At 47.9% G+C, this 12,027-nt stretch overlaps 1 protein-coding gene across 1 annotated transcript; it reads right to left on the bottom strand.

Moving 5' to 3' along the window:
- Positions 1–4,963: 4,963 nt before the first annotated feature.
- On the bottom strand, positions 4,964–8,316 carry CUNH9orf24 (chromosome unknown C9orf24 homolog). Its single transcript, XM_027907419.1, has 5 exons — positions 8,179–8,316; positions 6,892–7,017; positions 5,316–5,420; positions 5,176–5,211; positions 4,964–5,017 (listed from the first exon to the last, which is right to left on the bottom strand). Exons 1-5 carry the CDS (start codon positions 8,314–8,316, stop codon positions 4,964–4,966), a joined length of 459 nt encoding a protein of 152 aa, XP_027763220.1.
- Between the last annotated feature and the right edge of the window lie 3,711 nt (positions 8,317–12,027).

Raw genomic sequence — 12,027 nt, 5'->3', positions numbered from 1 at the left:
TTTTTTTTTTTTCCCTTCCTTTTTCCCTCGTGTTACGTTAATACACACATACTTAATAAAGGGCTGTTATTTCTCCTTTTTCCCTTTTCCATAATTTGCTTTCCTTCAATCGGAGCCTCTTAATTTCGAATCTATAATTGCTAGAAAAGAAGGTTTGGGTCTTTTTCTCCTAATCCATCCTCAGCAAAAGACCCTTGTCTCAATTAAACTGAGACAACTATACAGGGCAAATCCAAGCCATGGTGTGGACTCCCTCCCTGCCGATCATCATACCAGAAGCAAGCAGAATTGTACAACTGGTATCTTTTGTTGCAAAGGTCCCCGTGGTAGACTCCCAGGTGCAAAATACAGGGGGGTTTGGGTCCACAGGTGCTCTGCAAATTTTCTGGGCAAAACTCATAAGTGCTGATAGACCGACCCTAATCTGTGTGCTCACACTTACACAGGGAAGTTCAAAGAGCTTGCGAATCAAGGGCATGATTGACACCGGAACTGATGTAACTATTATAGCACATCGGGACTGGTCGACAAATTGGTCCACGGTGACTGCAGGAGCTGCGATAGCTGGAGTAGGTGGAACTACTCAAAGCTTCCAGAGTAAATTTTCTGTGCAGATTGTGAACCCTGATGGATAGGTGGCAACGACAAGGCCTTTTGTTGACATGGTACCACTGAACCTGTGGGGGAGGGATGTTCTGAGCATGTGAGTAGTGTCTGTTGGAAGTGAATGAAAGGATTTTTTCTAGGGGTCACTGTGTGTGAGGTCATGAAGCGACCCACCCTTAAGCTGCAGTGGCTGACTACAACTCCCATGTGGGTAGACCAGTGGCCCCTAACACAGGAAAAATTGCTTGCCCTGCATGAGCTGGTCAAAGAGCAATTAGAGCAAGGTCATACTGAACCTTCTCATAGCCCATGGAATACTCCTGTGTTTGTTATTAAGGAAAACTCCAGAAAGTGGCAGCTTCTCCATGATCTGAGGCAAATAAATCAGGTGATCAAAAGTATGAGGGCATTGCAACTTGGCATGCCTTCCCCTACCATGATTTCAATTGGTTGGGACATCCAAATTATTGATTTGAAAGATTGCTTTTTTACCATTCCCTTGCATCCTAAGGATGTTGAGAAGTTTGCCTTCTCCGTCCCATCAATCAATAACCAGGAACCTTGTAAATGTTATCAATGGACTGTCCTGCCCCAGGGTATGAAGAATAGCCTCACCCTCTGTCAGTGGTATGTAGCGCAAGCATTGTCAGGAGTCCGGCAACAGTTTCCACAAGTATACTGTTATCATTACATGGATTGCAGCACCAACTCAATTGCAATTGCGTCATGTTATGCCAGTGGTGGAATGGTCGCTGCAGGCATATGGGCTGCAAATTGCCCCAGAAAAGGTGCAGTCTCAAGCACCATGGAAATATTTGGGAGTCAAAATTTTGGATCAGACAATTCAGCCACAGTCCAAATTTTACATGAGGTGAAAATGTTACATGATGTACAGAACCTTTTGGGAACTGTGAACTAGATATGTCCCTTACTTGGTCTGACCACAGCTCAGTTGACTCCTTTATTTCAGTTGCTAAGGTGACAGTGATTTACTCTCTCCCAGGAGACTAACTGCACAAGCAAAAACTTCGCTGCACTTGGTAGAAAGAGCAATAGAGATCAGAAAAGCATATCGCCTTGCATAGAACCACTCTCTTAATTTGTATGTGGTGGTTAATGTTTATCACCCTGTTGGTCTGTTGGGACAATGGGACACTCAATGGAGAGACCCCTTACATTTTATTGAGTGGATTTTTTTACCCCATCAGCAGCGCAAAACTGTGAGCACCCTTGTTGAGCTAGTTGCCAAGGGACAGCAATGTTGTCTACAACTCAGTGGCAGAGATCCTCAAAACATTATTTTGCCCATGCGTCAGGATTACTTAGAATGGTGTTTGGTAAACAGTACTGATCTTCAATTGGCGTTGATGCACTTTGCAGGAGAAGTCTTGTTTCATATGCCATCTCACAAGTTTTTGCAACTCCATCTGGAGCTGTGTTTGCTGGACAAATCCCTGGCATCCCCTGTCCCGGTTGAAGGGCTCACTATGTTTACTCATGGCTCTGGAAAGACAGGAAAAGCAGTAGTGACCTGGAAGGAGCAGGGTCAGTGGCATGACTTAGTAGGCCGAGAGGATATGTCCCCACAATTGGTAAAATTGCACGCTGCAGCAATGGCATTTCAACACTTTTCGTCTACTGCCCTAAATTTAGTGACTGACTCTGCCTATGTGGCAAGTGTCCTAAAGCACCTAGATTATTCCACATTGAAGGACATGAATAACCAACAACTATTTCGCGTGTTAAAACTTATCTGGTATGAACTCCAGTGTCGGGTCGAACCCTATTATGTTTTACACATCCGTAGCCACACTGGTTTGCCTGGATTCATTTTTGAGGGTAATGCAAGGGCTGATGCTTTGGCAGTCCCTGAATGGGCTGCCCCAGTACCAGACAAGTGGAAGCAGGCATTGTCTTCTCATGCTTTCTTCCATCAGGGCGCGAGAGCCTTACAGCATCAGTTTGATCTTACCAGCTCCGAAGCAAATGACTATATTGCATCCTGCGGAGATTGTTACACCTCTACCCTCTCCAGATGTTAAGCCTCGTGGTTTGCAGAGTCTACAGATTTGGCAGATGGACATGACCCATGTAGCCGAATTCGGCCGACTCAAGTATGTCCATGTGTCGGTTGACACCCAGTTGCATTGTGGGCCTCTGTCCATACTGGTGAAAGGAGCAGAGACATCATTGCTCATTGGCATCAAGCTTTTGCTGTTTTAGGTGTCCCCCATCTAATCAAAACTTATAATGGTCCAGGTTGCATTGCCAGAAAGATCGCTACCTTTCTCAGTCAGTGGGGCATTTCGCATGTTACAGGTATCCTGCATTCCCCTATGGCCCAAGCCATAATTGAGCGTACACATCAAATGCTCAAATGGATGCTTGAAAAACAAAAAGGGGAAATGCACAGTGAAACACCACAGAATCGCATATGGAAAGCGGTGTACAAGCTAAACCCCCTCACAGTATCTCCCAATGCAGAAAATCCTGTGATCTTAACACATTTTTTGTCGCTGCAGGGAGCAGGAGACGAACTTCAGCTTAAGACCAGAGTACTGGTGCCGCAACCCTCAGACATGAGACTGGGAGGGTTCATGGGATCTTATTACGTGGGGACGTGGGTATGCTTGTGTTTCCACAGATGCTGGACCTTGGTGGGTTCCCAACAGGTGTGTGCATCCTGCTATTGGCCATGGTGGCCATCAAAAGTGACCTGAACCCTACCAACAGTGATCTGAATCTCCAGCATCTGACCCTGTGGGACCGTAGAAATGTCTGGGTGACCTTGATGAAGGCCTTAAACCAAACTACCTTTTGTGCCTCACTTGCACAACCTGAGCAGCCTTTTCATACCTGTTTAGTGGGGATTCTGCTAAATGGCAGAGAAGCCAGCCTTACGGTTGCAGATATAGCCAGGACCCAGAGAATCTTGATGGCCTTTTGCAAGAAAATGAAGAATTGTACAGAAAATTGGGATAACTGGGACGATAGCCTTCTGGTTGCTTTAGACCCCAGGAAATAGACATGTTGGGGAGTTTGTCAGCTGACAACTGTATCTATTTTAGTTATGCTAAGAATCTTGACACACAGACACTGAAAGAAACAATCCTACAAGATGTTTCCCCTAGCGTAACCCTTTACAAAAATAATTCTGCATGGTGTTGGCACCTGGGACGCAATAAAACACAGCCCACTCCAGGAGTTGCCATTGCAAGACAATTGCCTCGTGGCCTGTTCCTCATATGTGGAGACAGAGCCTGGCCAGGGATTCCCAGAAAAATAAAAGGAGGACCTTGTACCATCGACCGTCTAGGACTGTTGACATCAACTCAGAAACTTTTACTAAATCACACTCACCTTCACACACATGCACAATATAAGCTTAGTTTAGTATTGACACCTGCCTGTAAAGATGGCATACAATTGTGGAATCACGGTGAAATTGTAGCTTCTTCAGTGCTTGCCCCCGGAGTAGCAGCAGCTAAAGCATTAGGAACATTAAATAGAATGGCTTGTTGCGTAACCAAGCAAGCAAATAAAACCTCTCAAGTTTTGTACCAATTGGCAACAGATGTAGTATATGCCATGCCACACTTCAGGATAGGGCTGATATTGATTTTCTGCTTTTAGCACATAGACATGGGTGTCAAGACTTTGAGGGAATGCATTGCATGAATTTATCAGATCACTCTCAATCCATATAAAAAAGCATAGCAGACTTGCATGCGGTAACTAGAAAGATAACAGAGGATGAAGGATTTTTTTGCTTTGATGGGTGGTTGAATGGATGGGGTCTTAGTACCTGGATCAAACAAGTGGTAAAGCTTGGTATTTACTGCCTCCTGGTGCTTGTAATAGTTGCATTGCTACTACCGTGTTTGTTATCCTTTCTGCAAAGGGCCCTGAGGAGGAGGATTAACTCTGCCTTTGTAGCAGAAAAAAAAAAGGGGAATTGTGGGAAACAGCTTAACTGCAGGCATCTTGGGCTGGGAAATTGAGTTGTGAAGTTGTAAAAGTATGTAAACTGTCAGAGTGACTAAGCAAAAAGGAGCAAAACTGAAGTAAATACCAGGTGTTGTTTTGAGATGTGCTAAGTGTGTGGACTGGTACTGATCACCTATGAGAAGATGAGCCGGGACGTGTGAACTGAGGCATACAGCCAATGAAGGATAACTTCTGTACGTGTGGACAGAGGAAAAGACTATAAAAGATGTATGGTTGTTTATAAGGTTGCTAACCTTCCTGTGTGTGTATCTTTTTGGCCGCTGCAATTGCTTAGAGGAAGGAGCTTGGTCTTCCTCATAACTATCCTCCTTATCAAAACACTTCAGTCTCATTAAACTCAGAAAACTGGCTACAGGGACAGTGGTGAGAACAGCTTGCGCAGCATGTCAGTGGCCACCTCCCTCTGTAAGCAGAGGGATGACAAATGTAAGGAGGAGCAACCAGCCTGTCACCTGGACAGCCACCGGCATAGCAGAGGCACAGCTACAGCTGAAGCACAAGGGCAGGGTGAGGGTAGTTACCAGATTAATTGAGACAGGTGGGTTTTAGATGGCATGGCACAGGTATGCTGCACAAGAAGGTCTCCATTCTCATCTCCTGCAAGGAGTGATGGCAAACATTTGCAGGATTGACACCCTTTTGCTGCAGAGCCTGAGGTGCTGGTGGCTCTGGTTTGAGGGGGCAGAAGGGGCAGGACCTACCTTGGGCAGGAGGGAGAGGTCGGAGGGGTGCTTATTCCAGGCTGTGCTATTGTAGGAAGCCATTCTCCATGTGATGTATTTGTCCTCATTGACAAAAACTGTGTTTTATTTCTCTGCAATGCAAAAATGACAGGCAGGGGTGTTGTTACTCTCCGGATTAAGCTATGAACTGCCCAGAGCCGTTGCATTTTTTATTTAAGACTTTTAAAAAGCCTTTTGGTTCATTATAACCTCTAATTAGCTTCCAGAGAAAGAGTCCTCTAAGAAAGACACTCTCCTCTAAGAGAACTTCTTTTTAATTTAGTGAGAAAAATAGGATATTTTGGCAAAAAGGTTTTAGAGGAGTAAAATACAACCAAGAGAAGAGCATTTCACTAAAACATTTAGACAGAGATCCATTCCACAGGAAACACCCACTAAAACAATCCAAATACCAGCTTTAGTAAAACACAATTCATTGGTTTTTAAGTTACCCACAAGAGGAAAAAAAAAGAAAACAGATTAAAAGGAATAAGGAAATAGAGAATAAGGAATAAGGAAAGAGAGAGAGAGAGAGGAGAGAACAGTTACTGACAAGATTTGATGGTTCACATGGTGTGGGCTGGAGAGGAAGAAGAGAAGAGGGAAGAGAGAGAGAGAGAAGAGGAGGAAAAAAAGTGTTACTGACTCACATGGTTCAAGCTGCTGGAGGGAAGGAGAGAGAGACTGTATGGAGTCTCGTGTATTTATAGAGTTCGGTTTTCCCTCCCAGGCAGGATATCCAGTCAGGGCCTTGAGGCCAGAGTGAGTTGTGCTGTAGCCAGTCACAAGCTGCAGGGCTGTGGTGTGAGGGGGCTACCAGGCAGTTCTATCTTGACCAACAGCTGGCTGCAGGCCTTCAACCATTCCATGTGCTCTGTGTGGGCTGCGGGCCTTACCTTCTGGCTCTGCCCTGTGCCCTCAGCACAGGCCTTATGTGCAGGCCTTACCACATTCCTGTAGGTCCAGGCCCAACCCTTCCCCACATGCACACACACACTCACAGTGAGTTGGTTCTGACCCATATTAATAATTCAGTGAGATTCAGATCCAGGATCTCACAGGTGTCCTGTAGTGTCAGGGATGTGGGGAGATGGCCAGAGCTGTTCCCCCTCTGCCCAAAATGCAATGCCATGGGGCCAGAGGGCATGTCAGACATGGTGCTCTCAGACTCCTTGCTGAGGATCTGTGATGGAGGTGACATCCACTGCTTCCAGTCCATTGGTCACTTATCCCTGCCCATGTGACCTTGGTCACTGGAGGCTATGGTGTACCAGGAGTGTTCACCAGGCAGCACCTATCACCACAGGGTATTTAGGGGCCACTGGGTGAGTGAGACCTGGGGACTTGCAGACATCCCTGGGAACAGGACAGTTTCAGTGTGGGGATAGGGTGACTGCAGTAAAGTCTCTTTAGCACTGGGGGGGGGGAGGAAACACAATGCAAAAGGGGGTATGAACAGAGATGCTTCCACTACCGTCAGCCCCCAAATTTCATAGCCCATGGTTACCCGGCCTATGTGATGTTGGGAGGGGAATGGTTAGGACCTCAGCGATACCTTCAGACCTGGCCAGACAACAGGGTTGATGACATTCCTGTAGTACTCCTGCATCTCCACCCTAATCAGCTGTTCAGGCTGACTTTGGTTCACCAAATTTTGCACCAGGGTCATTGTTAATAGAGACTCCCCTAGAGTGGGGAGAGATGCCTGGGGCCATGCAGCAGTGTCTGTCTTCATGGGAGTTGGGGCACATGATGAAACAGGTTACTGAGCAGGGTTTAACTCCAGAGATCTGCCACAAGTGCCAAGCCCCTCTTCTCTGAAGTGGGTGATCATGGGGATTGTACTGGCACCGTGATTCCCCCCACTTCAAAGCTTCACACTCACCCAAAACTGGGAGATGGAGGATGGCTCCTTTCCTCCTGCACCCAAGGTGTCCATAGTCACCTGGGCTCTTTGCAGAGGGGGAGATGGGCTGGGTGCACTGAGGCCACCAGGTATGGGGCCAGTAGAGGTTGAGAAGGGAGTTACAGGATGAAGCCAATCTCCTACAGCTGACAAAACCCAAGAGGGCTAGGGGTCATTCAGGGCAGACAGATTCCCTGGTTGCATGAGCCATTTCTTTCTCTGCACAGCAGTGACATCCCTCTCCATGCTCTCTGCTGGCTCCCTCATTATAATGCACAGGCTAATGAGACTGCAAGAGATGATCTGGTTTACAGTGTGCTTTGCATCAGAACCTGCATGCTTGCTAGCCCATGTGTGGACTGCTGCATGTCCATGGTATACATGTAATATACCACAGACATCTCCCCACAATGAGGCCATGGCTCAGGAATTCCTTCAGGACCAGGACTGGGAGAGGTGTTTCAGTGCTCAGATCTCCCCTCCAACCCCTGCAGAATCCCCCTGGCACAGAGCACCCCCATTCCCTCACCAAGTCAGAGCTGAGTGATGCCTGTGTGTTGGAGCTCTCAGAGCCACACAATCTGCTCCCCCATCATGACCATGTCATGCATCAGCCCCGAGCTGAGCTCTGCCACTGGTTCAGTTTCCCCTTAGCAAGATTCTGCCCCCTGAGCACTCTGAAACCTACTGATGGACAAGGAGTGACATGAGAATTTGTACTAGCGACTGCCTGCCCCACAAGCCCTAAGCCCCTGCAGGGTGCAGCTCCAGGGGACAAGAAGCCAGTGAGCACAGGCTGTGGGGTTTCAAATGCTTTACTAATCAGGGAGAATGACCCCTCCTTCCCCCTCTTCCCCATGCCACCTGTCCAACACCGAGCATCCACAACCAGGTTGGGGTAGAAACTCCAAGGTTTCCTCCTCCCATAGCATTTACCTGCGTCACAAACTTGTTTTCTTTCCAGAGCTGCAGTGGAGCCTGCTCTTTGATGGTCTTTTTGACAGAGCATAGCAGGCAGTAGGAGTCAGCATAACTGCTGACAGAGGTCTTGTGTTTTGGGGCAAAGAGGAACATGTGCAGCAACACACTGGGATGGGGGCGCTCAGAGTCCTGGAGGGTCCTGGGGTGCCCCACTGGATCAGCAGCACTGCATGGAGCTAGAGGCTCCCAGCCCACTAAGGAAAGGGAATGGGGCCCTGGTACCACTGCTCTTCCAGGCTGGGGTGCTGCTTATGCCATTGGTGATGTCATAGTGTGAAACCAGGGAGATTTGGTGGCTGTCAGTCCTGTGGCTGCATTCCAAAGAATAGCAGGCCCTGGGTTAGGGTGCAACAATTTCTGCCTGATCACTCCATGGGCACAACTGCATCCTTCTGACTTTGTCCTGGCTCTGGGCTTTCTCCCCTCCTGCAGGCAATTAGCTTAGCAATGGTAGGAAACAGTTTCAAGATAATTTTATTTTGGGAGGTCCAGAACAATCAATTGTTTTTCCAACCCCTGTGTCCTATATCTCCTTGGAAATCCTGCCGCAACCCAGCTGTGTGCACACAGCACAGCCCTGCACCTGTGCAGCCAGTGCCCAGGGCACAGCACCAAGCACTGCTGGCCTGGTCTGCTGGGGTAGCCAGGGGAATTACTGCCTGTTTTATCTGCCCTTTTTCATTAAAAAGCTGGATTTAGGTGACCCTGTGTGGTTTGTTTGGTCTCCTGTCCTGAGTGCTGTGATGGGCTCTGCAACTGGAGTGAGCAATCCTCATCTATCTCAGTACAGAGGTAGCTGGGTTATGCCAGGGAGGGATTTGCATGAACCAGGTTTGCTTTTCTCTGAGATGGGGAGCTGTCCCAGTTTAAATGAGACATAGGTGTTTTGCTGAGGATGAGTTATGAGAAAAGACCCAAACTCCTCCCTCTAAGCAATTATAAATCTGAAATTAAGAGGGTCTGACTGAAGGAAAACAAATTATAGAAAAGGAAAAATAACAGATCTTTATTAAAAGGTATGTGTGTATTGGCAGAAACAACGAAAGAAAACAAGTAAAACAACCAAACAATAATCCTATACCCACAAATAATCCCCTTCAAAACATACCAATAAACAAGCAAAGGAAAAAAAGTAAACAGTTCGGTTTGTGCCCTTTTGTGCAATTCTAACCACAGTCAACAGGGGGCGCCATTGGATCACTGCAGATGAAGAGCTTGAAGTGTCCTGTGTCAGTCACCAGGTGGTGCTGTTGGATCACTGGAGATGCAGAGTCTGCAGTTCTTTATGCTGGCCAGCAGAGGGCGCTGTGGAATCACTGGTCGTTGCCATGTGGGGGTAACACCCTCCGGGGTGTGTTGGAGAAACAAAAAGAAAATGGGTTTCCCTCCCCTCCCCCACACACTGAGAAAGGGGGGGGAGAGAAACAACAAAAAAAAAAGTCCTCCAGATTAAAAAAAAAAAACAAACTCACTCTGTTCGTCTGGTCGAATCGTGTGACACAGTCCTCTCTCTCCCCCTGATGTGCACAAGGGCCACCACCAGGAAAGAAACAAACGGGAACAGGGAAGGGGAAAAACTTACAGAAAACGGCTCCTCTCTGATGAGAAATCCAAGCAGGATCCGCAGCTAGCAAGGAGGCCAACAGAACCACACTGAGCCTCCACTCTGACCTTGTTCCAGCCTCCACAGCAAGCCCAAAACTCCTCCTCTCATTTCCCAGGAGACGAGGGAAAAAAAGTAAAGAGGAGCCCCTCATCCCCCCATTTCCTAGGAGACGAGATTCTGAGCAATTAGCCAGAAAGTCACTTCTTTTGTGTCCCTTAAGTGCTCACTTAACATCCCTGCATGCAGTGGGCAGGGGGAAGGGAAAAATTCCTGCCTGGTTTCCAAGAACCAACAAAACCATGACAGAAGCCGAGCAGAAACCCTGTTCTGGCTTGTCTTGTCACACAGTACCAACTCAGAGCCCTGCTCTGCTCCCAGCTCCAGCCTTGTGAGGGGTCTCAGAAGTCCAACCCCTCTGCTGTCACAATTTTGGGGATGACTGGTGAAGATCCAAGTCTATCTTGGCAGGGTGGATGCCGACCCATCCCCCTGAAGGGCTGCCTAGCCCTGCTCTTTTTGTTGCAAAGAATGATGGGGCTGGGCAGCCTGGAGCACCCAAATGCATCCAGACAAGCATGATTAATGTGACACTGAAATGAAGAAAACAAGTTGCTTTTGATTTTCACACCTTGCTGGTCTCTGTTGAACCAGGTTCAGGCTCTTCATCAGTCTTGTCCTCTCCTGGGAGCCAGTGGGAGGCTGAGTTGGAAGGGTGGACACAGGGTTGTCAGTGATGCCTCCCCCTCCCTACCCCCATGGCCTCGGAGCAATCTGGGGCACAGATCTGGGAACCATCACTCTGCAGAGACATAGGGTTTGAACCTCTTGGTTGGAGGAGACTCACCCTGCACTGGGTCAGCTTCCAGCATGAGACAACTGCATGAGGTTCAATAAGGCGAAGTGCTGGGTCCTGCACTTGGGTTTCAGCAACCCCATGCAGTGCTACAGGCTGGGGGAAGAGTGGCTGGAAAGCTGCTCACCAGAAAGGGACTTGGAGATGCTGGTCAACAGCCAGTTAGATATGAGCCAGCAGTGTGCCCAGGTGGCCAAGAAGGCAAATGGTATCTTGGCCTGTATCAAGAATAGTGTAGCCAGCAGGACTAGCGAAGTGACTGTCCTCCTGTACTCTGGTGAGTACCTCCTGAATTGGTGAAGCCACACCTCCAGTACTGCCTTCAGCTTTGGGCCCCTCACTTCAAAAGGGACATTGAGGTGCTGGAGTGCGTCAAGAGAAGGGCAACATGGCTTGTGAAGGGTCTAGAAAACATGTCTTATGAGGAATGGCTGAGGGAGCTAGGTTTGTTTAGTCTAGAGAAGCGGATGCTCAGGGGGGACCTCATCACTCTCTACAACTACCTGAAAGGAGGTTGTAGTGAGGTGGGGGCCAGTCTCTTCTGCCATGCCTACAGTGAGAGGACAAGAGGAAATGGCCTTAAGCTGAGACAGGGGAGATTCAGATTAGCTATTAGACATTTTTTTTCACTGTTAGGGTGATCAGGCATTGGAATAGGTTGCTAAGAGAGGTGGTGGAGTCACCATCCCATGAGGTGTTTAAGAGACGTCTAGATCTGGCACTGGGTGATATGGTTTAGGGTTTAGGTTACAGTGGTAGTGCTAGGTTGATGGTTGGACTGGATGATCTTGAAGATCTCTTCCAAACTTGATGATTCTATGAACCAGTGGCCCCCTATAGCTATCCCGTCCCCAGCAGTCCCTTGATTTTCCAACTGCTGATGTTGGACTCTAAAATCAGTGCTCGGCTCTTGTGTCAACAGCTTTAAGGAGCAGAAATGGTTGCAAGGCTGGAGAAAAGGTTATTTCACCCTGTGGTGGTTTGATCCTGGCTAGATGCCAGGATATCCACCAAGCCGCTTTCTCACCCTCCCTTTGCAAAGTAGCAGAGGAGAGGGGAAAAAAAACCAGTAAGGAATTAATAAGGATAGATAAAGGCAAAGCAGATTCAACATAGGGAATAAAACTTAAATTTATTACTGACAAGAAAAAACTAAGAGAGTGAGAAATAGTCTTAAACAAACACTTCCCCCCCCCCCCCCCGCCCTGCTTTCTTCCAAGTTCTCCTTCTTCCCCCCAGCAGTGCAGGGGAATGGGAAGGGGTTTTGTAATCAGTTTGAGTCCACCCCTCAGACAGCAGTTCTTGCCAATCTGCTGTCTTGTGGATTACTCCTCCATTGGGTGCG

The sequence above is a fragment of the Empidonax traillii genome, unplaced genomic scaffold, assembly GCF_003031625.1.
Source record: "Empidonax traillii isolate 1590-97213 ecotype Southwest subspecies unplaced genomic scaffold, ASM303162v1 scaffold1455:size106085, whole genome shotgun sequence".
Classification (NCBI taxonomy): Eukaryota; Metazoa; Chordata; class Aves; order Passeriformes; family Tyrannidae; genus Empidonax; species Empidonax traillii.
This window is presented reverse-complemented; position numbering and strand designations above follow the sequence as displayed.

Bases quoted from the DNA above. Each gene is read 5' to 3' on its own strand.
- CUNH9orf24 (XM_027907419.1), bottom strand. From the start codon at position 8,316: ATGTTCCTCTTTGCCCCAAAACACAAGACCTCTGTCAGCAGTTATGCT. The intron at 7,018-8,178 runs GTAAATGCTATG...ACTCTAGGGGAG, and splicing joins AAAACAAGTTTGTGACGCAG to TCTCTATTAACAATGACCCT. The intron at 5,421-6,891 runs GTATCGCTGAGG...GCAGAGAAATAA, and splicing joins TTGTCTGGCCAGGTCTGAAG to AACACAGTTTTTGTCAATGA.